General features: G+C 42.8%; 1 protein-coding gene across 1 annotated transcript; it reads left to right on the top strand.

The window, feature by feature from the left end:
* Positions 1-25,423, top strand: T265_08821 (hypothetical protein; the record flags this gene model as incomplete). The annotated part of the gene is made up of 8 exons (XM_009174733.1): positions 1-166; positions 205-356; positions 4,993-5,174; positions 11,057-11,690; positions 14,107-14,307; positions 19,720-20,052; positions 20,968-21,076; positions 24,901-25,423. 8 exons carry the CDS (start codon positions 31-33, stop codon positions 25,068-25,070), a joined length of 1,917 nt encoding a protein of 638 aa, XP_009172997.1.

Raw genomic sequence — 25,423 nt, 5'->3', positions numbered from 1 at the left:
TTGTCGGGTTCTGTCTTGTCTTGTGGCGTGATGCTGCAGACAGCAAAGGCCACTTGTCGGAGGGTGTGGGACGCCATGAAAAGGTCACATAGGGTGGACAGTGACGCTATGCAAACACCACTGAACAGGTGTCTGACGGCCTTCGACCTCACCCTACTAGGGATAGGTAGGTGTAAAAAGGATTTCCCCAACATACAATTACAGGGAACATGGCGGGAGCAGGCATTTACGTGCTAACTGGTACTGTGGTCCGGGACAAGGCTGGCCCATCAACATTCCTGTCCTACTTGGTTGCCGGAATAACTGCATTTCTCAATGCACTGTGCTATGCTGAACTTGGATCAAGGATACCAAAGGTATTTTTCTGAAGAATCGTCTCACGTTTTCATTCGGCGGTTATTGTTTTATTTTTGCCGAAAATGTCCGTGTTTCATAACTTCAGGATGAGTTGTTGAAATCGCATCGTCGTATGTGGACAACAAAATCAACTGCTGGCGAAACTCTTACTGTGAAAACCTCAGTGCTCTTCAAAATTAGTCGCCTTGATGGGAACCGGTGAAGTGAATCTGACCTGGTCTTCCTCACATCTTACTTTCTTTACTTTTGCATTGATATGTTTGGAGATGCTGTCTGCATCACTTCCAAGTTTTGGATAATAAGCGGCCAGCGAGAAAGTGGGTTTTCGATCGTTTTTAGTCCACAAATTAATAAAGCGTGCGTTTATAGAGAGAGGGTTCTGAATTATGTGGTATTTGTCAACAACAAATTCACACTGCTCACTGTAGTTATTGCTCATGGTGAAACACGCTAACAAGCTAAGAAAAAATTTTGCGAAAGTAATAAAATTATCGATAGTCCAGCAAATGTGGTTGTTGCTTGTCTGATTCATTTGATTCCCTTGGCTGTAAATATATCACCCTCGGTCGATGTGGTATCACACTTTCAATCAAATTACATAAGATTGCCAAATATTATTCCTTAATTCCTCTAATTTTTTCTTGTAAGTCGGCAGTAATTATTAGGATCGATATGCCCATTATTTTGGGAGGTGCGAGTACAGCCTACAAACTTCATTGGAGGTGAGCCTAATCTTTCAAACAAGTCTACAAACTATTATGGCCCAAGGGTATCGGCATTTACCTGGATTCGGTGGCTCCTTTTCAGCATCAAGAAGGACTATGTACCCACATAAATATTGTTCACTTTTTGGAAAACCACCAGGCAGTCGAGTTACTGAACACATTGTGATTTTGCTAAATATAAGAGTCTAACCGTTCTTCACAGTGGATTCTAGTTTGGATAGTATTTTCTAGTCATCTCCAATGGAGCAATACCCTCCTTGAGTGGTTATGACGTCCGTCAATCACTATCTGGGCAAAACGATTTGTTTATTCACCATCAGTCAGGTTGAATTGATCAGCAGTTGTTTCAAATAGTAGGCCTATTAGGCTACATCAGTGGAAGCAACCCACCATCCGAATGTTGGTTTCTTGCCTAGTTAGATGAGACGGAAGCGAATATCAGTGGTGGAACTAGGTGGCAGTTCCATTACTAATGGGGCGTATTGGTGAAAATTACATCAGCGTCAAAGTACCAGGTGTGATCTTATCGCTTGCTCATTTTCTATGGTTTTCCTGTTTGCGGCATGTATCGAGGATGCACAGACTTAACCATGGAAGCAGCTACAGCGCTGTGGCACCAATCGACACAAGGTTTTTCGGAGACTCCTCAGTTACTCCTGGAACTGCAGCACCTCACACACACTATTCGCACGCTTGGTATGCGCAGTTTGAAAAATCCATCCCCATCGATTAAAGAACATTGTTTACCTAGAGTTCTCAATGTCACTGACGTTGATATAACACATTTATCAAATTTCTGTAGAGGAAAATATCGGTAGCTCAGGTAGCGTAGATGGTCGTTGGCTTGTTCGATGAGCTGGGCAATTTGATTGCGAACGTTTCGTCACCGATCGAGGTGACATCATCAATGCGTTATTGGGGAGCGTAGTGTTGGGTTAATGATTGTGCCATTTATCAAATAAGTAGGATGTCAGTGACGATAGGATAAAGTTATGGCAGCGAAAACTCAAAAAGCGATAATCTCAGTTAAAATGCACTACTACGTGCCTGAAGCATACTCAGTGTTTAATAAAAACGTACACCTCCAGCTCAATGAACAACACTGATGATGACTGTGAACGTAGTAAATCACACTCACAAACAAGCCACAGAGATAGAATATGCTTTGTTGATCACAAAACACGAGAGATGATCCGGATCGAGTTACCTGGCAGTTCATTTTGGGATAGATTTTGTTCCTAAGACGGAATTCCACTCACTGGCGTAATCTAGTACTGTACTTCCCATGCGGTAATTATAATTTCCTAAAATCGTCCGACCGCTAAGGTGATTTCTGGGTCTAGTCAACTGACCGCGTTTACCCTCAAAACAACAGACCTCACATTCAGTGAGCGCAGAACCATTCTAGTTGGCCTTCTGTAGAGGAGAATGCTGGTAGCGTAGATGCACAGACGGTGTAAAGTATCACCACGATCCCTAACAACGCACTGATGACGGCACCTCACTTGGTGATGAAATGTTCACAATCAAATAGCCGAGCTCAGCGAACAACTCAACGACCAGTCTAGTTAGTCTTCCAGAAAGTTTAAAACTGATGGATAAAGTTTCAGTGCCTCCCCTATCACCAAATCGCAGCTCGATTTGCTAAATGGAAGCATTTTCTGTGGATGACTGTAATTCAACGTAAATGGGTCTTACAGCGATGAGTTTATCTGACAAAATATACGGTGAAATATCTTTAGTTACTTGATGGATGCAACGGGCTACTTGTATGTTTCAGTTCAAAATTTACTTTGCCCTATTTTAAGCTCGACAAATATGAAGAGGTCCGAAAATTCCAGAAAGCTTATCGGTTACTTGAACACCATTTACTTTCGTATGCTTAACGAGGTAGTGATGACATAAATCATCCTGGATTTTATGTTTTTGAATTATTTCTAAGCATCTAGTCCTGTGTACCGGTTAGATATAGTGGTTACCTGTAGTTACAATCAGAATTAATCGCATCGCCCGCAAGTGAATGATACGCTGCAACAGGTTAAACTTCGCTTTCCGTTTAGCAACAGCTCTTGTTCCGTGTAAAACCCAGGAGTGTTTTCTGCGCTGATTCATATTCTCTGTGGGAAGCTTTTATCGACCGAAAACCTAGGCTAACCAGTACAACACACAACTGTCGACCCTGCGTGTAAGAAAACTGGTGCGAACCCATCGATTCAACCTCGACTACCAGCGGGATATCCAGTCAGAAAAATTGGTGTATGCATGTTTGCTTATATGGTGCATGTGTGTATGCTTCTTTCAAATCATCTGCAAATTCACCTGGGCTCGCTCATAAGCCACATGGTCTGGTATAATTATTTTTTACTTCATTTCCCGTACGCTTTGGTTTCATCTTAGTTTCTGTCCGTCCTCCAAACAGCCTGGCGGATCTTTTCCACTAAATTTCTCACGCCTATTTAGAATTTAGAATTTAGAATTTAGAATTTAACTGTTCGAAATCAAAGCTTGGTAAAGGTGGATGTGTACGTGTCTAATGCCTTGGGCATTTTTTCAAAACTGCCGTGTTATTAGGGAATGATAAACCCCTATGCTGTGAACCACTTGTCACTGGGAGAACCGTGATGCAATGTAGCAAGGACGCACACAGCAAAAAAGATATCGGCATCCACCAACGTAGAGAACAAACTGGAAGAAAACTTTATCAAGACTCACCGCTTGATACTCACCTATCTGATTTTTTACTTTTAGTGCTAGAGAAGTTTGATGTCGGAAAAAAAACAGAAAATTTGTCCACCCGGAGTGTGTGTGTGGGGGGGGAGAATAGCGTCGAGAGATAAATTCTAGCTGTTGGAGGTGAATTGAACATCGCTGCTTCAATTTGTGCGTCGCCCCACCAGAACACTTAACAAAGATGACTATTTCCTCTCTTCTTAGAAGTTTCTTTGAGTCAGCTCCACTTTCCTTTTGCCCTGCTGGGAACATTTTGTCTGTTGTTCAACAAAAACCCCTTTCTGGGTCCCAAATATTGGTGGACTTAAAAAGGGTTAGTTACCAACAGTTAGCTAAGCACAGTAATGTGTGCAATTCTGTCAGTAGCACACTGACAATGTCACTTCAGCTTGCATGTGATATCTGCTACAAAATTGTCCAGCTCAGTGAACGATCCAACGGACATCAGTACAACAGGCATTCTGGTTAGTTCCACTTACGTGTGATCCTGTGCAAGTTATTTCCGCCGTTCCCAGACGGAATTTAATTAGTTTTGGTGGTGGCGCCTAATTTTTCTGTTTTATACAAGCAGGTCAGACTAAAAGCGGATTTTTACTGTGGAAAACTATCTTCGATTCGCAAATGATGTTTGAAACACCACCTAACTCGGTACACTGATTCTGTTTGTTTGTTTGGATTTATTACATTGAGGGGACCCCTCCCCTAACCAGTCGAACAGCTCCGCTAACTGCATTACGATTCAACTACCTGAGCATGTATCCCATACAAGAAGCAATTATTTGTTACCCAATGAATGATTGTATGTTCAGCTACGTTCCTATGTTGCGCTTTCGTAGTAAACTGAGCAGTTTTGAGTTTGTCGCTTAACTGTTTTGATACAACAGGTTTTTGGTATCTATACTCTTTAAAAGACTAAACGAAACACTCGTACGCAGCGAGACCTACCCATTTTGTGCGGAGGTCCATGGTCCATTCTATGATAGAATACTGATTCCTTACGGCCACCAATCAGTCACGTGACGTATGACCTCTTGTGCATAACATTCAGTATTTTCGAGAGTCTTGCGTAACCGGGGCTAGTTCTATGGATTAAATGTGGCATTTCATTTAACACGGTAAGCTATTTTTTGAATCTTCAGCATCTTCGACCTGATTGCTTTGTTCCTTTCTTAACATCCAGGCCGGCTCAGCCTATACGTATACCTACGTTGCCAGTGGCGAATTTTTGGCGTTTGTGGTTGGATGGTCTATGATCCTTGAATACGTATTGTCCGTGTCCAGTGTGGCTCGTGGTTGGAGTGGAACGCTTGATGCAATGACACATCATGCCATCAGTAACGGGACTATGAATACAATTGGAAGGTATGTAATTCTTCATGAAGGTTCTAAAACACGCTTCAAAGGCGGAACAGTTTCCCAAACCCCGTTGAACATGGATCCCTTCGTCTTCAAATTCTGTCAAGTTTCCCAATGATTTAGAAAGCATCAATCTGGTTCCAGTTCGTATATCAGTTCACAGCGAAATGTATATCAGTATATTCGCTGTATAATTACAAACAGGGGTAAACGCAAAAATAGTTTGTCTGAGAATGTTCTGCATAAACAGGGGTTACATATCTCCAGATAAAATGAATATTCAAATTGTTTTTGCCAGTTTTCTACTGAAATGAATTATTAACTGGTTGACCACTGGGTGCACGGATGATGCTTTCGCGACTGGAAACCAAATACTGAGTTTAGAAAGCACACCAGCAACAAGTAGAGACATTCATATCATTAATATCTGGACGCAATTTGGACGTAATTTATATGGTCGTCTCAACTTCCACGCAAGAGTTCATGATATGCAACTGGGACGCCTGACTAAACTTAGCACTCTTGTTTGTTTTCTATACTTCATGTTTTAGGAAAACGAATATGGGAGCATGTGTACAATTAAACTGATCCCATCCTTCAAGCGGGGAAAGACCCTTTGTTCAGACCTAACGATGCAGTTGCGTCCGTTATGGTCTGTTGCAGTAGTGGGAACATGCTCACTTTACATCGTGCAACCAAAGTTCAGATCTGGGCATTTCTAATGCGGTCCAATAAGAGTGAGTCCGCACTCAAATACTTCGTCCGTTTTTGTGTGACCTGATCGGAATCATTGTGTCAAAACAGAAATAGGGCCATCTAATCGGGGCCGCCGCAAATCTTAATTAAATTATACAGGAGGTTTTTGTACACAAGAAACCAGCAATTGGCATCTGACACAGTATCTGGGACAACAATTGCAGGGAAAGTGTTACATAGAGAAAGAGCATTGAAAAGTGGGAAATCTGACTACCTCAGTCACGTGAATTCTGCAGGTTTTATAAATAATTATCAGTCTCTCTGCTGTTTCGGAAATTCCCACTGACAGTATTAGGGTAGTTTTGACCGGTCCGATTGAAAACGGTTGGTCCTGAGAGTCGAACGTTTCACAAGGCGCTATGACCTAGGGCCTGTCTGTGAAGTAAAAACGAACCCATAGAATAGTTATTTTCGTGTTTTAGTTTTTGAGTGGAAGCAGTGTATTTTCTGCATAAGGAACAAAATGGATCAATCCACTGGTACCTGAAAGCAAGAACCAAGTTAATAGTGGTCCACACGGAGATTTGATAGGACTGACCGGAAGCTGTGATAAAATGGAATGCGTATTACATTTACGGGTCGTTTCCCTAATTAATGGAAGATTCAACTGTAATCTGAATACACACCTCATTTATGCCGTTTTCCAATCGAACACACAAATCAAACGCCGCCTCGTACATTTTGGGCGATTGATCAAGATATCGCATTCCTATACTCATTAGTGAAATCAACCGATCCTAATACTTCAGTCGATTGGAACCGCTACCGACTCCTTTTGAAATTTGGTAACCTCCAATGGTTGAAGTACGTTTGGCGAGCCATTCTTTTGTTTCCTTAAAAATCGTTGGGAATCTTCGATGAATTTAAGGTTGTATTCGATAGCAAAGGGGACGTGGTAATAATTGACAACTGATCAAGTGGAGCCTACCTTGGTCGGGTGGTTAAAGTGGGGACACTTTCACCTCTAGTCCTGGCCTTAGATACATTCCTGAACGACCATACAACAATCAAGTTTTCAGGTGCTCTGTGAACTAAGAAAAGATATACCCGTTTTTCGAATGCCCTAACAAGGTTGGGTTGCTAATATGTAAATATCATTTAAGCGAGGCTTTCTCTCAGCAAAAAGCTGAGATGCACTATAAAGTTGCTTCATCTTTTTGGAGATCATCTGCAGGGCGCATCTCACGAATCTTGGGGAGGGATACTAAGCGACAACGTTTTGGTTATTGGTTAAACACCAGGCTGTAAAGCCATCACAGACTGCTACTTAGACCGTATCACCACTATCCATCAATCAAACAGTTAACATCAACTGTCCCGCTGTTGGCTGGCTCATCATTTGATGACTTCTCAGGTAGAAGACCCAAGCGACTTTTCACTTCCAGGCAAATCATCTCAATTTTTAGTTGGTGCATTCGATTCACTTGCGCGGGACCGTTGTAGCCAAACAAGCTGCTGGTAGACCAATTCCGGTAAACGCCTATGTTTACATTCCCACCGTCCGTCCACTGGATTTCTATGCGACAATGAGGTCAAACCCAACGAAACGCGTTTCATTCACTCCGCTTCAATTTAAAATATTCTCTGCTACCACATTATTGGTTAAAATCAGATTGCCGTAAAATAGGCCGATCATCAATCAGACTTCATACGCAAGCACAAGATCGATAAAGCATATGGTATGGAAATCATTGAGGAGCTCGTTTATTGGTTGATATCATGTTCGCTGCACATGGGCAAACAGCATTCCTATCCAGCGCGTTTCAGCTCGATGCGAGATAAGATTATGCTGATTCAACTAATACTCAGAGGATTTCTGAACTAACGTTCAGTACAGCACTGGGCCCGGTTTTTTAAGTAGATGAAAATACAATGTCCGTATTGACATCCACCTTGGGGAATTAAACAGGATGTAGTGAAACGCCAGTGGAGGAACACGAGTGAAAGCGAGGCTGTTAGGCCTATTGCAGTTGGAATCCTTGCAGTTAGTTGCATGTGGACAGGCTCTACCATGCCGCAAACAGAGACAGTTTCTTTAGTGATGTTTTGTCAGCCGGAATAATCCTTTTTGGTGCCCTTCAGTACTCCGTGTTCTTGGATTCGAGCCATTAACAACAGTTGTTTTCTTCTATGGCGCGATGCCTGAAGCCACCTAGGTTCGTGAAAGTTGATTTTGTCCCTATTCATCATCAACATCATCATCGACAGCATGACATACATGTTCATTCGCTGCCGTACAACCATGATTTACTTGAAAGCCTTATAGTGAAGAACAGAATAAAGGTGGATAGGGAAAGGACTCAGAGCTAGCTTATGGCTATTCAGGATCAGAAAAAATGGGTGTACGAACTATGTGCTGAAAAACATTTTAAATACGGTGCATCCGAGAGCTGTAGGATCTGTGATCGAATAATGATAACGGATTTGCGACTACCAATCTCTGTGCGCATGAAATAACCACAGCTCAAACGGTACCGAAGACACTCATATGCACCCGTGTCAGAAAACGATCGTTTTATCTTATTCTACACTATTTCTAGCTTCATTTGTCCACCAAAGTAAAGCGTGTTTTTGATCCCATAAGTTTGTAGGATCGGTAGGCGCCACGTATCCAATCCTGAAATGGGGCAGAGGATGCCAATGCACCCAGTCTTTTTGTAACTCCATGTGAAAGGTGGAAAGTTCCTTTTCTCCTTACCCCAATATGAAGCAGGTACTGAACCGCAATGCATATCATGAAACAAAGATTTTCTCACTGGTGCGGTCGGATCGGCTAGCCACGAGCATTTGAACTAGCGCCTACCTGTCGATACGTGACGGTTGGTGATGTACCTAGCAACTAACTTTGTAGAATTATTCAAACATATCAAGTTGTGGGTTAATGTCTTTTTAAAAAGGATGAGCGATTTATTGATACAGGATTAGTGGAAATTCATTATGTGTGTCTGTGTGGGTCTGTCAACAACGCACACGTTATTAGTGATTGCGAGTTTATTGTGGGTTCAGTTGTGCTAAATATGAAATTATCTGATGCCACCTATACAGCATGAATGCAGTGTACTGAAATTTGGCAAATTACGTAGCAAATCAACACTCCCTTCCACAAAAAATGTACCATTACTGATCATCAGACAGAGAAGCGTGTCCAATACGCCAATAACAATAGATTACATCACACCTTAAAGGCGCTGATAGGTGCGTGCTTGCTACTGGATAGGAACAAGTAGTATGTTACTTCGAAGTAATACTTGTTTGTCGATGTATGACGGTTCATTCATGGGGTACTGAATCGGTCATGATGTCTAAAACCTATGATAATTCCCTTGTGACAACTTAAGGGCCCACAGATGAGTCCTTATACTCTGCTACAGTAATAAATCAAACGGTAGAGCACGTTCGAGTCAGTATTACCACACCACATTTCTTCCTGACAGTATCAAACCTCGAAACCTTATCACAACGTATTTAGGCATTTTTAACGCACACGACAGCGATACATCAGTCTAGCGGCTTATTGCATGTTCAGAAGACCTACATCACACTTGTGTTTTTGTCCTAAAAACCGGATCTTATAGCGCACGGTGGAAAACTAGTATTCTCCGTTGCTTGTCTTTGATTAGTTGCACGACACTGCAGTATCAAGGCATCGGAAAGTGCATCTTACGCAAAACAGATGTTATTATGCGAGGCTGTTTCGACTGGCACACCTTACAATCATGTGAACTGTAAATTTACTACTCCTGCAGCCATCTAAATCAGACCGGTTCATCCAAACAATGGAGCTAAAGATCCGCTGTCTTATGAGCCCCCTCACGCAGATGTGTGAGAAAGTAGCAATGTAAAGCAACACTCGAAACTTGGTTGCAATGTGTTTCAGTTTGTTGGATTCTGGTTTGACAATGGGTGCACAGAAGATCAGAGTAGGTCACTCGGTTGACCTATCGACGTGCGGTGCCAAAAAAGCGCCTTGTGTAAAGTTTGACACTGGTTGGCACAGTGCCACCAAAAAGACCTGTGGTTAGATTTCACCATAGATGTGCACAGTAGATTTCATTTTTAGCAAAAGCACGTGAAAGTTGAACACTAAGTACACGGATTTCGAAATTTTGTCAACAGTAATAAAACAAACCAAGGGAATGTTTAGAAAATTTCCTGTGATTTCATGCATTGAAGATACTTTAAAAAAATCGATTAAGGTCGATTAAGGCGGTATTGTCGTCCTAGCGTTAGATCTGCCTGTGATATCTTTCTTATTTGAACAAGCTCTATCATGTTGCCTCCTTACAAGAGATATTGGAGCCAATAAACCATCAGTTGCCACAGACGCCCGTCTTGTTTGGCTTCTACTAACAGTAAAACGTTATTTGCCTTCAGCTATCCGGAGTTCATTGGATAAATCCAAGAAAAACACCGCACTACAACTTTATTTGGCTGTCCAAACCTCAAATGACTTGTTTTGTAAACAACCAGTTCAGTCTGTATTCACTTTTGTGAATGGCCATGCCACCACCCGTATAATCTTGTTATGACCTCCATAATAACTAAGTTGTGTTGGCCAAGTGGAGAATGAACATAACTACCCTAGATTTGTAACCAGGCGCATCCCGAGGCTGATGTCGAGCCCGATCATTCAGGGCAGGCACTGAATGACGTAAACGCCAGACGAATATGGAGCAGCTTTCTACATTTCGAAATCAGTTTTGGAACCTCTGGTTTGTCAACTGGAACCTGATGTATTTGGAGGTTCATTTTTCATTTAACCCCTTAATGTATTCAGATGATCGGTGGGTAGAGTTGATTATGTCATCTACAATCCACTCACAAAAAATGGCAGAATGAAAACCAAACTGTAAACTCTTTGAAATTACAAAACGAGAAAAATGGGAAATCGTGTGAGCTCCAAAACTCGCACTTTGGATGTGTGTATTTATTTGGTGTATGTGCGGTGTACGGCCGCTCCGCTGTATTCCATTTATGCGTAATATCACTTTACATGAAGTGGACACTGTTTCATTTAATAGCGGTGAGTTTTAACACGAGGAAATAAGTCGTTCGAATGGTTCGCAGCACACCTTTCCATAAACACCAATGTCTTACCATTGTACTTGGAGTTTTTCTATTTCGTCTTGTAGGTTCCCAGTGAATGCAGAATTCTTGGGCGAATACCCGGATTTCCTTGGAGCACTGCTGATTATTGCCCTTGGACTGATCCTCTGTCGTGGCCCGAAGTTGTCGGCCATGCTAAACACGGTGGTAACGCTGCTGAACCTGACCGTTATTATTCTGGCTACGATAATCATGTTAGCCAAACCGCAGCAAGTGGGTTCTGAGTTCGCTCCGGCAAAACAGGGTGGATTCTTTCCATTTGGATTCGGTGGTATGATCGGTGGTGCGGGAACGTGCTTCTACGCCTTCATCGGTTTTGATGCGATCACAGTGAGCAGCGAAGAAGCGCTTAATCCAAAGCGGTCGATGCCCATCGCCACAGCAGTCTCTGTTACCGTAGTTACTCTGCTGTTTCTCTTGGCCAGTTTAGGCCTGACGTTGTTCGTTCCCTGGTGGACAGTGGACAGACAGGCTGCGTTCACTGCTGCTTTTCACGTGCGCAATGTGGAGTGGGCCACCTACGTGACTGGAATAGGATCTCTCCTTGGACTGAGCGCCAGTCTATTCACAAGTATGTATGCTATGCCGAGAATCGGTTATGCAATGGCTGCCGATGGGTTGTTGCCAAAGTGGATCGGCTATGTGATGCCATCTACGCAGGTAAGATGAACTACGGAAAAGTCAATTATCAGTTAAAACTTCCTTCAGGAAATCCGATCAAAACTTGTTTCTCTAAGGTAGTTGCAGTAAAACGCTTCTACAATGATGTTTTACACGACTGGATGAAAATGACCGATCCCGAGAATCAAAAGTTGTAGAGGGTGTTTACTGGCATCCTTGTGGAATGTATAAAGTAACCACTGGCTTGGAAATTAATGTACATTAGCTGTTGCTACGGGACACTTGATAGTCCATCTTATGAGATTTATTACATTAAATTGATGAGACCAACCTGAATTGTTCTCTATAAAGTAGAGAATGCTATAGAGGGGAGCGCTAATAGCGTTTTATGGCAGTTTATCAAATAGGCATAGATACTACCATGGTTGAGCTCTTGGTTTTTCGACTTCAGTATTGTTTTCATCACTTAATCCATCAACAGAGTCAATAACAGAACATACTTGTCGAACTGATGTTGAGGACCAAAACACAACAAGACAGGTGTTCTACAGACTAAACTACTAAGGTTGCTCGTTTTTCGTCACTTTCACACACCCCGACTTCACGGATAGTTTGCCATCTGATTAACACTTGATATGTGTCTGTAACATCATTGATACTTTTGTGTGGATTCCGCAATAAGTCAGGCAGTGCGGCCAAGAGACCCTTCATGTAAGTTATTAGAAATGGAAGGAGAAATGGTAAGTCTTGTATTCGAATCTCCAAGTACACGTAACATGGAAGTTAGACTAATTAGAGTGCAGAACTCACAACACCATAGAAAGTCTCTCCAAGTTTTATCTGTCACATGGCACATGTACCACTAGAAGACTCGCTATTTGATGTTCCACATTTCGCTGGCTGACAGTAGCACGATATCCAATATCTGGTTAACGCGAACTTAGCAGATGAAGAGAACTCGCCAAAGAGGGAACATCTTTGAGGCTGGAAACACTCACTACGTAATCGTGTATAGATAATGTGAAGTCAAATCTGATGTTTTTATCGGAACAGAGATGCAGTAGTAAGTGTACCGCAGCTCGCTGTTGGGCGTAAATCTGCGATGATCGGTGCTGAATTGGAAGTGCTGATTCATTCAGTGCTTGTTACCGAGTCAACTCCACCACAAGCGTCTCAGTTGTTGCCGTACACATCAAGTCAGTTGAGCAGGAAGGCTGTTGTGTTTTGATTGAATGATATTGTATGCACGATTTGGGTGGCCTGAGAGTCCTCAAAAATCACCACCGCGAAATTTAACATCTGAGCGCAATTTGTCCGATTGGCGAGAATACTGCTAGTAAGTCGAACTTGGCATCTTCGCTCTTCAGGCAGCAAAAGCACAACTCACAAGTTGTGCAAGAGCAACTGAAATCAGGAGGACATATAAGCATGTTGGGAGGAACAGTTAACAGAAGTTACGTTTTTCGGTAGGAGCAATGCGGTCACAGGATGCCCATCACAAGACTTCTTGGATGGTACTGGTCGATAGGTGGGGTCGGTGCAGTTTAGGAGAATCTACAAACAGTTCAACAGAATGGGAAATATAAAATCGAAAAAAGTAAGTTATTGGATTTCATGAGGCACAATGGAGCAGGAAAGTGAATATTTCAACAGATGTGGCCTTGAAACCACCGTGAACACGTATGCCATGCCGTTTCTGAATAAACGAATAGTGAATTTCATGTTATCTGACCATCGTTAGAGATGACGTGTGAAACTGGTTTATAAAGAAGGAGACAGTTTAATCTCACCAAAAAGCTAATTACAGAACTTCGCGAATCCATGATTCTGTTGTCGCGGTTCTTTTTTTTTCATATCACAAGTTAAGATTAATGTGGCCGCTGAGGGAATCTTATACACACGACGGAGTTAGATGAGTGGAACATCATGTTCTCTCGACTGCTCCATAGGAAGATGTGGTTTTTATTGAGGACATGAAAGCTTAATTGCCCAAACAATTGGAGATTCATGACTTGCACAATTACAAAAGACGAACGAATCTTCTCGTCGTGGCACCTGAATTTCGTGTATTGGGTGCACAGCAGTTCTAGTTTATGCAGTGGTAGAGTTCATACGTTAATTCCATCATTCTGATCCTCCGGTACGGTAATGATTGTACGCTTGTTTTTTGTGCTACCAAAGTGTGACTTTTGTTGCCAGCTATTAAATAGTTGAAATAGCCTACATGTAGTATGGGAATTCTATCGAATGTCCATGGGGCAGGCAACATATCAAGTATGATTATTCCACGAACTCCGAGTACAGAACAGTCCAAAGTTAGAAGAAATGTTGCAATTGGCGTTTGTTTTGAATGAGTTGGGTGGATATGTGTCTATAAATTCAGCACTTTAAGGCCTTTTCTCTTTCACTGAGACCGGGAAGAACCAAACCATCATGTACAACTTTTTATCTCCAGGTTCCGATTGTGGCCCTATGGTTGTTTGGAGTGTTTGCGGCCATTCTTACTTTCCTATGCGATATACACCTCCTGGCTGATTTTCTCAGCATCGGCACTCTAATTGCTTACACGATTGTGGCTGTAAATGTCTGCATCCTGCGCTACACCCAGCCGATGCTCTACTCATCCGGATGGAATGAATTGGACAAATCAGATGGGGTAAGTCATTGGCTCCATAAACGACTTCGTGGTATCGCGTCGGCAGGTTCCAGGTTGCAAGCCGCAGGTGTGACTTGTAGTCTGTATGGGGAAGCTTTTTTAGTTTGGAACAAATATAAGCTCGGGTTCAGTTTTATCAGATTAAATGTGTAGTATATATGTATATATATATATATATATACTGAAATATTGGTATCTCGGGTGAGCTTATTGGCTCTTGATCTGTTCGCCGAGCTTTGCAGTTGGCTTGCAAACGTTTCGTCACCATACGAGGAGACATCATCACTGATGATGTCTCCTCGTATGGTGACGAAACGTTTTCAAGCCAGTTGCCAAGCTGGGCGAACAGATGAACAACCAACATATATATGTATATCATCGAAACTGTCTTACGCATAGGAACCATCTAAAGGGACCAGCATGAACGATTTCCTTCGAGAGTCCACTCATGGTGTGTGTGTGTGTGTGTGAAATGTTCGGCGAATAAATCGTGCAAACAAAGTCTGGTACTCTCTCACTTTGACCGTATGTATTGTATGTGGGATAGACGGGAATTCTAGGTTGTTCTCATATGCCGACGGTCACAATGTGTCCCTCTATTAGACTCAACAGAAACAGCTCAGCAACTTGTAAGTCCGTGTGTGTGGGAGCTACCGTGTGGCAAGGAAAGGCCGAACAAGTACGGGTTAAACTAATTAGTCAAACTAATTAGTTAAAACTAATCGTCAAAAAAGCACGATGCCAGTCCAAAAAAAATTGGGGGACAAAAAATGCCGGTTAAAGTGGATGATGCAGAAAGAAAGCAGCGCCGAGTGCAATTGATAGACGGATCTATCAGGATGGCTTAAGTGGTTAGAGCGCGAATTTACTAACCGGAAGTTCCGTGGTTCGAATCCGCCTCTGCCTCTCGACTTCCTTTGTCTAGGTTTAGGCAACCTGACAGTATCCCATACCTCGCGCTTCCTTCGGGTAGCATAGCAGCTAGGCGCCAGAAGGGTGTTACAGCTGAGCGTTTTTATTAGGATTCCATCCCCATGCCTCACAGACGCAGACAATCGTAAAACACACTTACTTCACTGGCGTTAGACAATCTATCGATTAGGGTGTTTATGGACAATACTGGCGCATGACAACGCTTCATAAAGGCGGAAACGATTAATTTCAGTCACCTTTGAATGCGATTTTGATTGACATGTGTCCGTAAAGTCGGTTTGCAGTCTGGGCAGGGAGATCTTACGAAAGCCTTTAGAGGACAATCGGTGGATTTGTCTCGGGGCAAAATTTTGCTTTTGACGCAAAAGTTCGTTAAGCCATCTGGCTAGGTTACACGGATGGGCGAGTTTTAAGGTAGACGGATAGACAAGCAACAAGGTAGGTGAAATCAGTGTTAAACATCGCCCAATGTTTCTCGTTGACCGCTGTCGGTGTCACGGTTGATTGGGCCAGAATTTAAACGGCAAATTAATTTTTAAGCGAATGTATAGATACAGTAACACAATCTGGTGTTCAAATAGGGAACGGGATTGATGAAAACTCAAGAACTATGCCTATTTGGTGAACATTAAGAAGTGGGAAACTGGAACTGGGCTATCGAAGAGCATTCATCGGTTGTTGAGGTTCCCCATACGGAACTTTGAGTGACGCGTATGTTCGGCAATCTCGAATATCGGAAGGAAGATTTGGGTTCGAAATTCTCCGGTACTCTTTACACGAATATAAGCAAGTGTGTACAACAGGCTCCAATTGTTCACGTTTCTAGCGTCACCAGGGCCACAGGTCTGTCACCGACCAGCAGTGTGCAGTATCAACGTTCGCACACCAAACAGCGGCAACCGGAATTATGGCTCTCTAGTGTGGGTTGCGGTGGTCCCTTCCGACGACAGTAACGTGCTCCTCATTGGCCGTGCGGTCACACGGATCCCATAAGAATAATAAAACAAACAGCGTTGCCATGCCAACACACAGACGGGACAGCCTATTCGGCAGGACAAGTGGCAGGTACGGATAAGCAAAACAACTGGAGATCAAAAGTACATAGGCGGAGTAAGCAAATGAGGGAGGGGTAGCATAAGGTCAAGTTACATTCCTCATGGGCTTTTCAGGCCTTTCACATCTCATATGAAGATATGGAGAACCGAATTCTCCACTTTCCCATTCGCCACATTACTCAACAGTAATCAAGAGACACTCGAAATCACGCCCCCTCCCAAAGGCCTCTCTTTAAGGACGTTGCTGTGACAGTATAGTCATTTTTCAATGGGTGGGGATGCTTTCAATAGATTAGCAATTTCCTTAGATCAAAACGCGAGCTCGTCTTCCAGCTAAGTCAATTAAGTCTATTAAGAAAGTGTGTCTGGTTTCCTGACATTAGTAAACTGATGGCTAAATAAAGCCCTATTGATGGTAGCGTGTTTCCTCCTACCTGTGCTTCAGAACCTGGGATAGTTCGGTTGTTAAGACGCGCACCTACTCATCAGGAGGTTTCTGGTTCAAACCCAACCCCGGTATCTCAACCTCCCATTCGCCACATTACTCAACAGTAATCAAGAGACACTCGAAATCACGCCCCCTCCCAAAGGCCTCTCTTTAAGGACGTTGCTGTGACAGTATAGTCATTTTTCAATGGGTGGGGGTGCTTTCAATAGATTAGCAATTTCCTTAGAGCAAAACGCGAGCTCGTCTACCAGCTAAGTCAATTAAGTCGATTAAGAAAGTGTGTCTGGTTTCCTGACATTAGTAAACTGATGGCTAAATAAAGCCCTATTGATGGTAGCGTGTTTCCTCCTACCTGTGCTTCAGAACCTGGGATAGTTCGGTTGTTAAGACGCGCACCTACTCATCAGGAGGTTTCTGGTTCAAACCCAACCCCGGTAACTCAACCGCTTCTGTCTAGGCTTGGGCAACCAGGCAGTAACTCAACCCTTGTACCTCCTTCTGGTGGTAAGGTAGTTAGGCACCGAAAAGGTGAACGCTTTTATGCCTCAGTATGTAGCCAGTGACAAACCGACCATACTGGACCAGAGTCAGTCATGGATATTTATTTCTCGGAACGAAATGAGGCACGCTCAACATTTCATCAACATTTGCCCAAAGTAAAAAAAACGTGATACCACTGTGAAGAGGCTACCAAAGAGCATACTGAAATTAGTGTTTTTCTAAGCAATCAATTAAAAAAACGGCACCGAGTGAAGTGACCTTGCACACCCTCTTTCCCCGTCATGTTTGCGTGATCCACTGACNACTAACTTCTGTCCAGTAATTGGACCAAAGTTACCTATTGAATCCTTCTCTAACGTCTGCGTTTTGGTTATCGATCCATCCACAACAGATCAGCAATGGAAAAACCAATCGAGTAGCCTGATTGGACGTCTTCTACCTTCAAAGTTGTTTGCTTACTGGTTGAAGAAAACCTACATCAGTCTAACAGAAACGAAGAGCAGATGAGCGAACGACAGGATGGTAGTACTCACCGAAATTTGCCGGCAGTTCCACCCTCCCTACGAAAGTCGTGATGGTTAAATGTTTTATCTTACTTAGACCTTTCTGTAAATTTGGTGCACTCATAGCTCAGTTTTTTCATCGCCTTGATGTGAAACAGCGACTCAAAATGGATCCAAATGCATGTCTTATTTTTGACATTCTCCGGCTGAACGTGCAAGGCGAAGCTTCGATTTGACCGATACTCAAAATATCGAATCATTATAAGAAATATGGTAGGATTGACGAGGCCAGATTCCTGCCGTATGTTTACAAACTGTAGAAATGACTTATCCACTCTGATAACGTTTAACTCCATCGTTTGCACCATTTTGATAGACAAATGAGGGAAATGTGAGAAAACGATGTTCAGTCATCACTCACCGCTGAAGTTGACCACAGACTTGGGAAAAATGTTCTCCTGACCGAAAGATAGATAGCGCTTTGATATACTGATTGATATTTGAAATTTTGACCACCATTGGGACTTCACAAAAGCTAAGGAAATATCGTATTTGTTGTCCCTGGTGGAATTCAGAGGCCAATGTCGATATGTTGAGGAAACGAAGGACAATCAATCAATCAAGAACCTGACGATTTGCTAGTTGGTACTGTTATACCATCAAGCAAGCATTATGAAAACAAATTCCAGTGGAATAAAAAGACTACTTTCACCATGAGTTATAGTTCCAGAGCTACACAGCATAATCCGAGTCATTGATCTCAAGGACTTTAAAGACCGTTTTCGAACTGCGGTGTCGTCTAGGAATCTTTCGTTGGCACCTGCTTCGATTAGGTTTAACAGTGAGGCTCCTTGAGAGATCCCGGATCATTTTCTCAAGATGCCAAACAGAATACGTAATTTTAGACGAATCAGTTGTTTGGGTGAAGTTAGTTGCTGATCATACCATACCTACCTACCATTTAGAATTTCGACAAGGTGTGAGGTGTATGTGTGTGCGTGTGTGAACCTGTGTCCAAAACACTATATATTAACTTCGGTTCATCCTTCTGAGTAGTCCTACTGTGTTCGCACACCACTGGTATGTTCTGTCGAAACGAAATGAGTGAAAGTTTCATAAAGGAAACTACTCACAAGGTTGCGGAAAACTCTACGACAGCTGTCGAAGAGTGAGTAGTTTCCTTTATGAAAATATACTGCGATATCTCGAACATCGTGCCAACTGAAACATGAGGCGACCTGTGTGCAGCACATTCAGCTGGAGAATGTCATAAATGAGAGATTCAGTTGAGTCTCTCGTGAAAACCAACGTGATTTGCATATGAGTGTATTTCTCGAGTGAAAGTTTCATTTTGTCTCACAATTTCATTCTTAAAAGCATTTGCAGTACGAACCTTGGCTGTCTTACAAGGACAACTGCTGCAGGATTTTGACTTGGACCGAGTTCTTATTTGAAAAACCATTGACACCGAAAATTCTATCACATTCTAGCATCCGTTCAAAGTAAAACTCCCCTAGAATGGACAAAAACAGCTGGGCTTGAGGTTGATCCTTCCTCAACAGAAGACACCTTAGTCGGAACATTAGAACACGTCAACAACCCACATAAGCGATGATAGCATAGCTGCTTACCATATGGACTGCAGCGCTCTGATAATACTGTTTTTCCGCATACAAACTTTTTACCGAACGAGTACAGACGTACAGTCTCATGGCGGCTTTACTTATCCGTCACTTCTGCACACCTAATCACCTTCTTGCAGTGTTCGTCCCGAGATAGAATATTTTACGCACTCACTATGTACGTAGTATGGGACCTTAACACCCTTTTTGCTTCCCGGGTGGGCGGATCCCGAACATTGATTACAGCTGGTGTTTGCATTTGCCTTGTTATCGTACAATCAAACTTTTCTACAGCTAACCGTGCAACTACGCGTATGTCTACTCACTATCCCACTTTCCTACTATTGAAGGCTGATATAATGGAAGCTGAAAACAGTGACATTCATGAAACGAATGAGGCCCAACTGAACGAGTGGCCCCATGCTATTGGTCGCCTGAAATCCGCCTTTCGTCATCTTCCCATTTTGCGTGACTCACAACCCGGCCGGGCTCCGATTATTGCACTCCTTCTCTTCATCATCTGTGCTGCTGCTCTCGCCAGTTTAGTGCTTCCCGGAGCACGCGTTCTCGAGGAAGGTCATTGGTGGGCGGTGCTACTACTGATTATTTTCATTGTCGGTGCTCTATTTTTCGTCGGAGTCATGTTTTTACACGAGCAAAACAAGGCGTTCGATAGCTTCAAGGTCAGTGCTTGTCTGAACAGTTCTTCAGTATACGCTGAAGATGGTTTATTTTCCTGGCAGTCAATCACCTATCGATCTGCCACAGTAGTTTACCTAGATTTAGGCCTTCAAAACAATTTGTTATCGTGCGTGCCTGGCTGAAAACAATTGGTTCAAACCATGTCATGAAACGCTGTTCAGCAGTCCATTCTGAAAATAAAACATAGGAATCGGGAAGTTCCTGCTCTTCGTTGCATAATTTTGCGGTTATTCCGTCTTCCAGGCGAAAAAGAGCTCAAACGTCCTGTTTCGCTCTGGAAGAGTCATTCCTTTCGGAATAATTATACTGTACTACATTGTACCAAATGTGCCACATTAAAAATCACATTGTACTATGCTGTATGGTACCATGGAATATTGTACCATATTAAATGATGCAGTGAGGCTAGATATTGATTCACTCATGTAGAGAGAGGTTAAGGTCATCCAACAGCAAACACTTAATGTCGCCACGAAAATGTAAGGGTGAAATTTCTGTGTGCATGAATGTTGTCCCAGGAGAATGTAAGGGTTTATAATTTGTCGATTAGTAGTCAAATCGTTCTTTCTCGCTCAAAAGTGGCAAAACGATGCTTCCGTCATCACGATTAAATGAGCTTCCAACCCTTTGGTACGTAGAAACCAGTTACGAGTAAGCTCTCATCTACTCACAAACGATAAACCTTTTGAACAGTTTCAAAGGGTATAAATATGACCTTGCTTCTTTGTACGAGTTGGTAGGGTCGTTTCCTTACCTATGGTCATATTTCTCAGACTAGGTTGAAATGATGGGAGGAATATATATCGACGGTAAGCTTAACTTTTGATGAGCTAATGCCGCAGATTCAAATGTTTACATTGCCCCGCGTATTCAAAATTATATTTTTTTCCTTTCAGGTACCGTTCGTCCCATTCATTCCGTGTCTTTGCATTTTCCTCAACTTCTGCCTCATCGTCAAACTCTCCCCGATGACTTGGATACGGTTTATCGTCTGGCTTCTGATTGGTCAGTTATGTTTGCCGTTTTTCGCATCGATCCACGCTAACCTATTTCTCCTATCGTAGGTGGATATTCGCTCGTTCGCGCTGTTACTGTTGTGGTAATAGTTTCATTCCCAGTTGTGTAAAGACCGTTCGATGCCAATAGGAATGATTGCAGGTGCCGAAAATCTCTAGAATAGGCCTCCCTAAGAGTAGAACTGAGTCAGTTTCTTCAAAGTCCCTAGTTATAATATGAGGTTATGCACGACACGTTTTGCCCGCATTGCACATCACCAAACTCATTCACGTAACAAGTATACCACATCATAAACCTTTGAACTCCACGCTTCGTGGTTCTCGAGGACATGGGTTGTTGTTATTCGGATGTGGTCCATCCCTACTGAGAAAGCTGTCACCCCAAAACTCGTGATGAGAGTCGGATTGATAACGCCAGATGTGTCTGGCTGAAATGAACTGCTCCAAGTTGCTGTTTGGTTTACGTCGTCTTAATTAATTTAGTGACCGTCCTGTGAAAAGCAAGTTGATGGGAGTGAATAACTGTGGTTTTCTGAGTTTAAGGTCGAAGTAAATTGAGCATTCTTGTTCAAAACTTACCGAAACTTTCGGATGCGGACTGTCGACGACAGACTTGCAACAGTAGTCCCTGAATGCACACATAGATGTCACCTAAGACTCTAGCATACAGCCATCTGATCGAGACATTACACTGTTTTCAAAATACTTCAGTAATCAACTGCAATCACACAAAATCCAAACTATTCAACTCTCTTCGGCTGAATTAGGAAAGACCAAGCAAACGTGAAGTTCAAAGTCAGCTCGTTGTGAGTATCTCGTAGAAGCATACTCGAGTAGTGCTTTCAACAAGACTGCGGGATGCATCTAGCAGAAAAATGCAACACCGACCGTATGAGTTCACCAGGTGTCTGCCCTGGACTGTGTACCGCCACGTCATATGATTCAATGGGAATCACGGAGTGAATATGCTAAACCGTCCCAGATAATGGCTGAAGCTGAACCATGCTATGATCAAATGTTGATGATGGTCGATTTCAATGTCAACACTCCTTCAGTGCTGTAGGATATGTCAAGATTAGTACACGCTGATACCTACTAGATACCTACTACCTAGACAGGAGCAGTCGAGATGCTGAGGTTGGATTCGAACCACGGACTCACCGGTCCGTAAGATGGTGCCTTAACCACTGAGCTATCTCGAGCTTCAAACCCCGAATATTACCATGAAATGCAGTTTAATCAAAATTGACTATTTTTTATGCGGTAGGGGTTGATGTAATAGGTCACGGCCGTCGGTTTCCAAAGTTATTCAGATTTATTTTGACCAGGTTTAGGTATGGTTCTCTCCCGACCGAAAACGAATCTGGAGTGCCTGAAGTGGGGGCGGCGTCCATTATTTTGCGAAACCACTGACTGAAGTAGACAGCATGTTGGCTTATACAAAGTACTCAGAACAGTCTGCTATCCTTTATCATTTACCATCCCACCCTCTTTTGAGCCGTTCTTCGCCTCCTTGACAAATTACTTCAGAACACAGACCTCCTTCCTCATAAGGACAACGTTGTCCCGATCTTGCAAACAATTGCATTTGATTTGTGGGTGGACTGTTGTTTCCAACCAAAGAAAAAACCAGTAATTCTGGCCGTGACATGTCAAACAGAGATAACCTCTTTCGAAAATCAGGGAATACTTGACGTGCTTGGCCTGGAATCTGAGTTTTGTTGAGCTCAGACAAGCTAGGATGTTCACATGCCAAGTTTTACCACCTTGGTTACCTCTGCACGACCCATGTAGCATCAAGTGTACCATAAGCCAGTAACTCCTCTTCCAGACCAGTCATTAGATATGTAGATATTTGAAAACGCTAAACGTATGTAGTTCATGCCGTAGTGGTTTTTCCCCCTACGCTCGATGTGTGCATTAAAACCAAACTTCGCGAATACATCTGTTAGCATGTCCTTCACTGCGGCACTGAGGCCCAGATATGAGAATTGTTCACTCTCACGTGAAAACTACTCATGTAAGGATGGATAGACAAATTGAGTTCAAAAGAATAATGTGCTCAGGTACTCATAGATAACTAAAATGTTCATTCGAGTGCCGCGAGGAGGTGTGTAGTTGTTTTTGCCGGAGTGCGCACAGTTCAGTTTCCATTACTAACATACCCTGAGTTATATTATTAATTCACCTCCTTTATCGTCAATAAGAAGACCATCTATGAGTTTCCTGAATACTTCGTCATTTTTGAGAAGGGAGGCATCAGATGGACACTTTCCCTGAGTTCCGATCAATCCAATGTTCTGTTCGTAAACAAGTTGTATGAAAGCGGTCAAATACAGTCACCTCCAGTATCCTCACAATCTGAAAGTGAGATTCAGTCTGGTTTCATCCATCTTGCACCTCATTAGCCTATAGGAATGATGGGTGAGGACCACTCCGCCGACTGACATATTACATCCTACCATAACAGACATGGCTGCCGAAAAATACACCAACACTGTTATAACAAAAATAAGGTTGAACATTGCACCACAGATTATGTTCTTACATAGTGGAGAAACCTGAGAATGACCTATGGAGTAGCCGGTGGCTAGGTTAGATAGTGGTAAATACAATAAACGTTAGGCTGATTTCAGGACTGCAGTATAGCTTGCAATTAATAAGGTTTCGTCAAAAAGAGGCTCTTTGGTTCCGGATGACAACCCATGTTTATCCGCCGTTGCGAGTGAGTTATATCTAAAGCCGGGATGGAGACTACTTTGAATTGCGAACATCTATGATTGTTTTTTTTGTTATAAATTATCTGACTGACTCCCATGTCACTAAATCGTCAGTTGAATATCGAGATTTGGTCGATTTCCTCAATAGAGATTTCCCCCCAAGTGTAGCTAACTGGTCTACCTCTCAGCGGCACATATTTGGCACACCCAAATACTCATACCGCGTAGTTTATTTGAGACATCATGATAGATCGGTGGAAGACATCTTATGGCCCTCTTTGAAGGTCAGACTGAGTTCCATATTCCGGCACCTATTGCCAAGTGGATGTGATAAAAAAGGCTTTATTTCGTGGACAGTTTTGCACAGCTTTCATAATTCATGTTCGATTTATCTCATAATTGATAGTGCAGTAGAATCATTCACTGAATCACCGGTATTCTCCTCCCGTCGAAACAGGCAAGAAAGTAACCGTCTGATTCAAACTTTAGTCAGGTCATAGTCTCCGTAATTTGCAGTGGCTTGCATACGTTTACGAGGCTTGAGTGTATCAGTGTAACATAAAATGGATCCCTCGTATGTTTCGAACGATTAGTTTGATGCACAGTCGCCAAATGTTCTAACAATGACGCCTGTGTGATCCAATGCCACCAGCCTCCATCTGGACGTTATTTTGATACCTGGATTCAAGATCCACTAGAGAATGCTCCCTGTGATTATGTCAATGGCAAACTATGGCAAGCTCCGGTGGTTTTAAGGAGACGCTTCGGTAACTCGGTGTGACCACAAACATAAATCGAAGTTGGGAAAATAAATGGCTAGAAGAATGTTAACAGGACCTGGAAAAGGTAGATGTGCAACTATGTCCATGCACTCCATTGCCCCTTTGAAATCAGCGAAAAACGCAACTGTTGGTCGGCGGTACGCGCGACGCTGCTCTAACACCCCAATTATTGGGAAAGTGTGGTTTGTAGGTCCGTTGCCTGTCTGAGGATTGGCTGATGACCCGTAATAGCCTTTTGTTGCACTGTATCTCGTAAGCATGCCCACGGTTGGTTTGATTCTAATAGCCATTATCTGTCCACTTTGTTGCAGGTCTGATGATATACTTCGCCTACGGATGGAGACATAGCATACACGCTACGGATTCTGGGGAAAAAGGTCGACTGATTCCCAATAATGATGACACGACCGAGCCAACAATGGTCGAATCAAGCGGAGTTTTGAGTAGGCCAAAGGAAACTAATAACGTTACCTACGAGTGAGAACCGTATACAAACTTCCAGGCATTTTGGGCTGCAGATCATCAGCATGTAAGCGCCGTCCCTCTGCTGGCACACCGCCAGGTGTGAAACAAACCATCGTACATCTTGGTTCAGTAACCTTGTTGTCTTGTCCGCTCTGTGTGAGATCTGACCTCACGGTGCGTTCATTCAACTGTGATTACACGTCAGTATCCTTCCAACCTCTGGCTTGCATTTATCTAACGATTATTTGTCATCGGATAACACTACCGGATGTGGTGATATTGTTTGTCTACCGTCCTCGTTTTCGTCACTGGCTGTTTGAATTCTGTACAAGTATTTTTTACGTCGTATGTGAAACGTGACAAACTGAC

This window comes from Opisthorchis viverrini (genome assembly GCF_000715545.1).
Source record: "Opisthorchis viverrini unplaced genomic scaffold opera_v5_236, whole genome shotgun sequence".
NCBI classification, from domain to species: domain Eukaryota; kingdom Metazoa; phylum Platyhelminthes; class Trematoda; order Opisthorchiida; family Opisthorchiidae; genus Opisthorchis; species Opisthorchis viverrini.
This window is presented reverse-complemented; position numbering and strand designations above follow the sequence as displayed.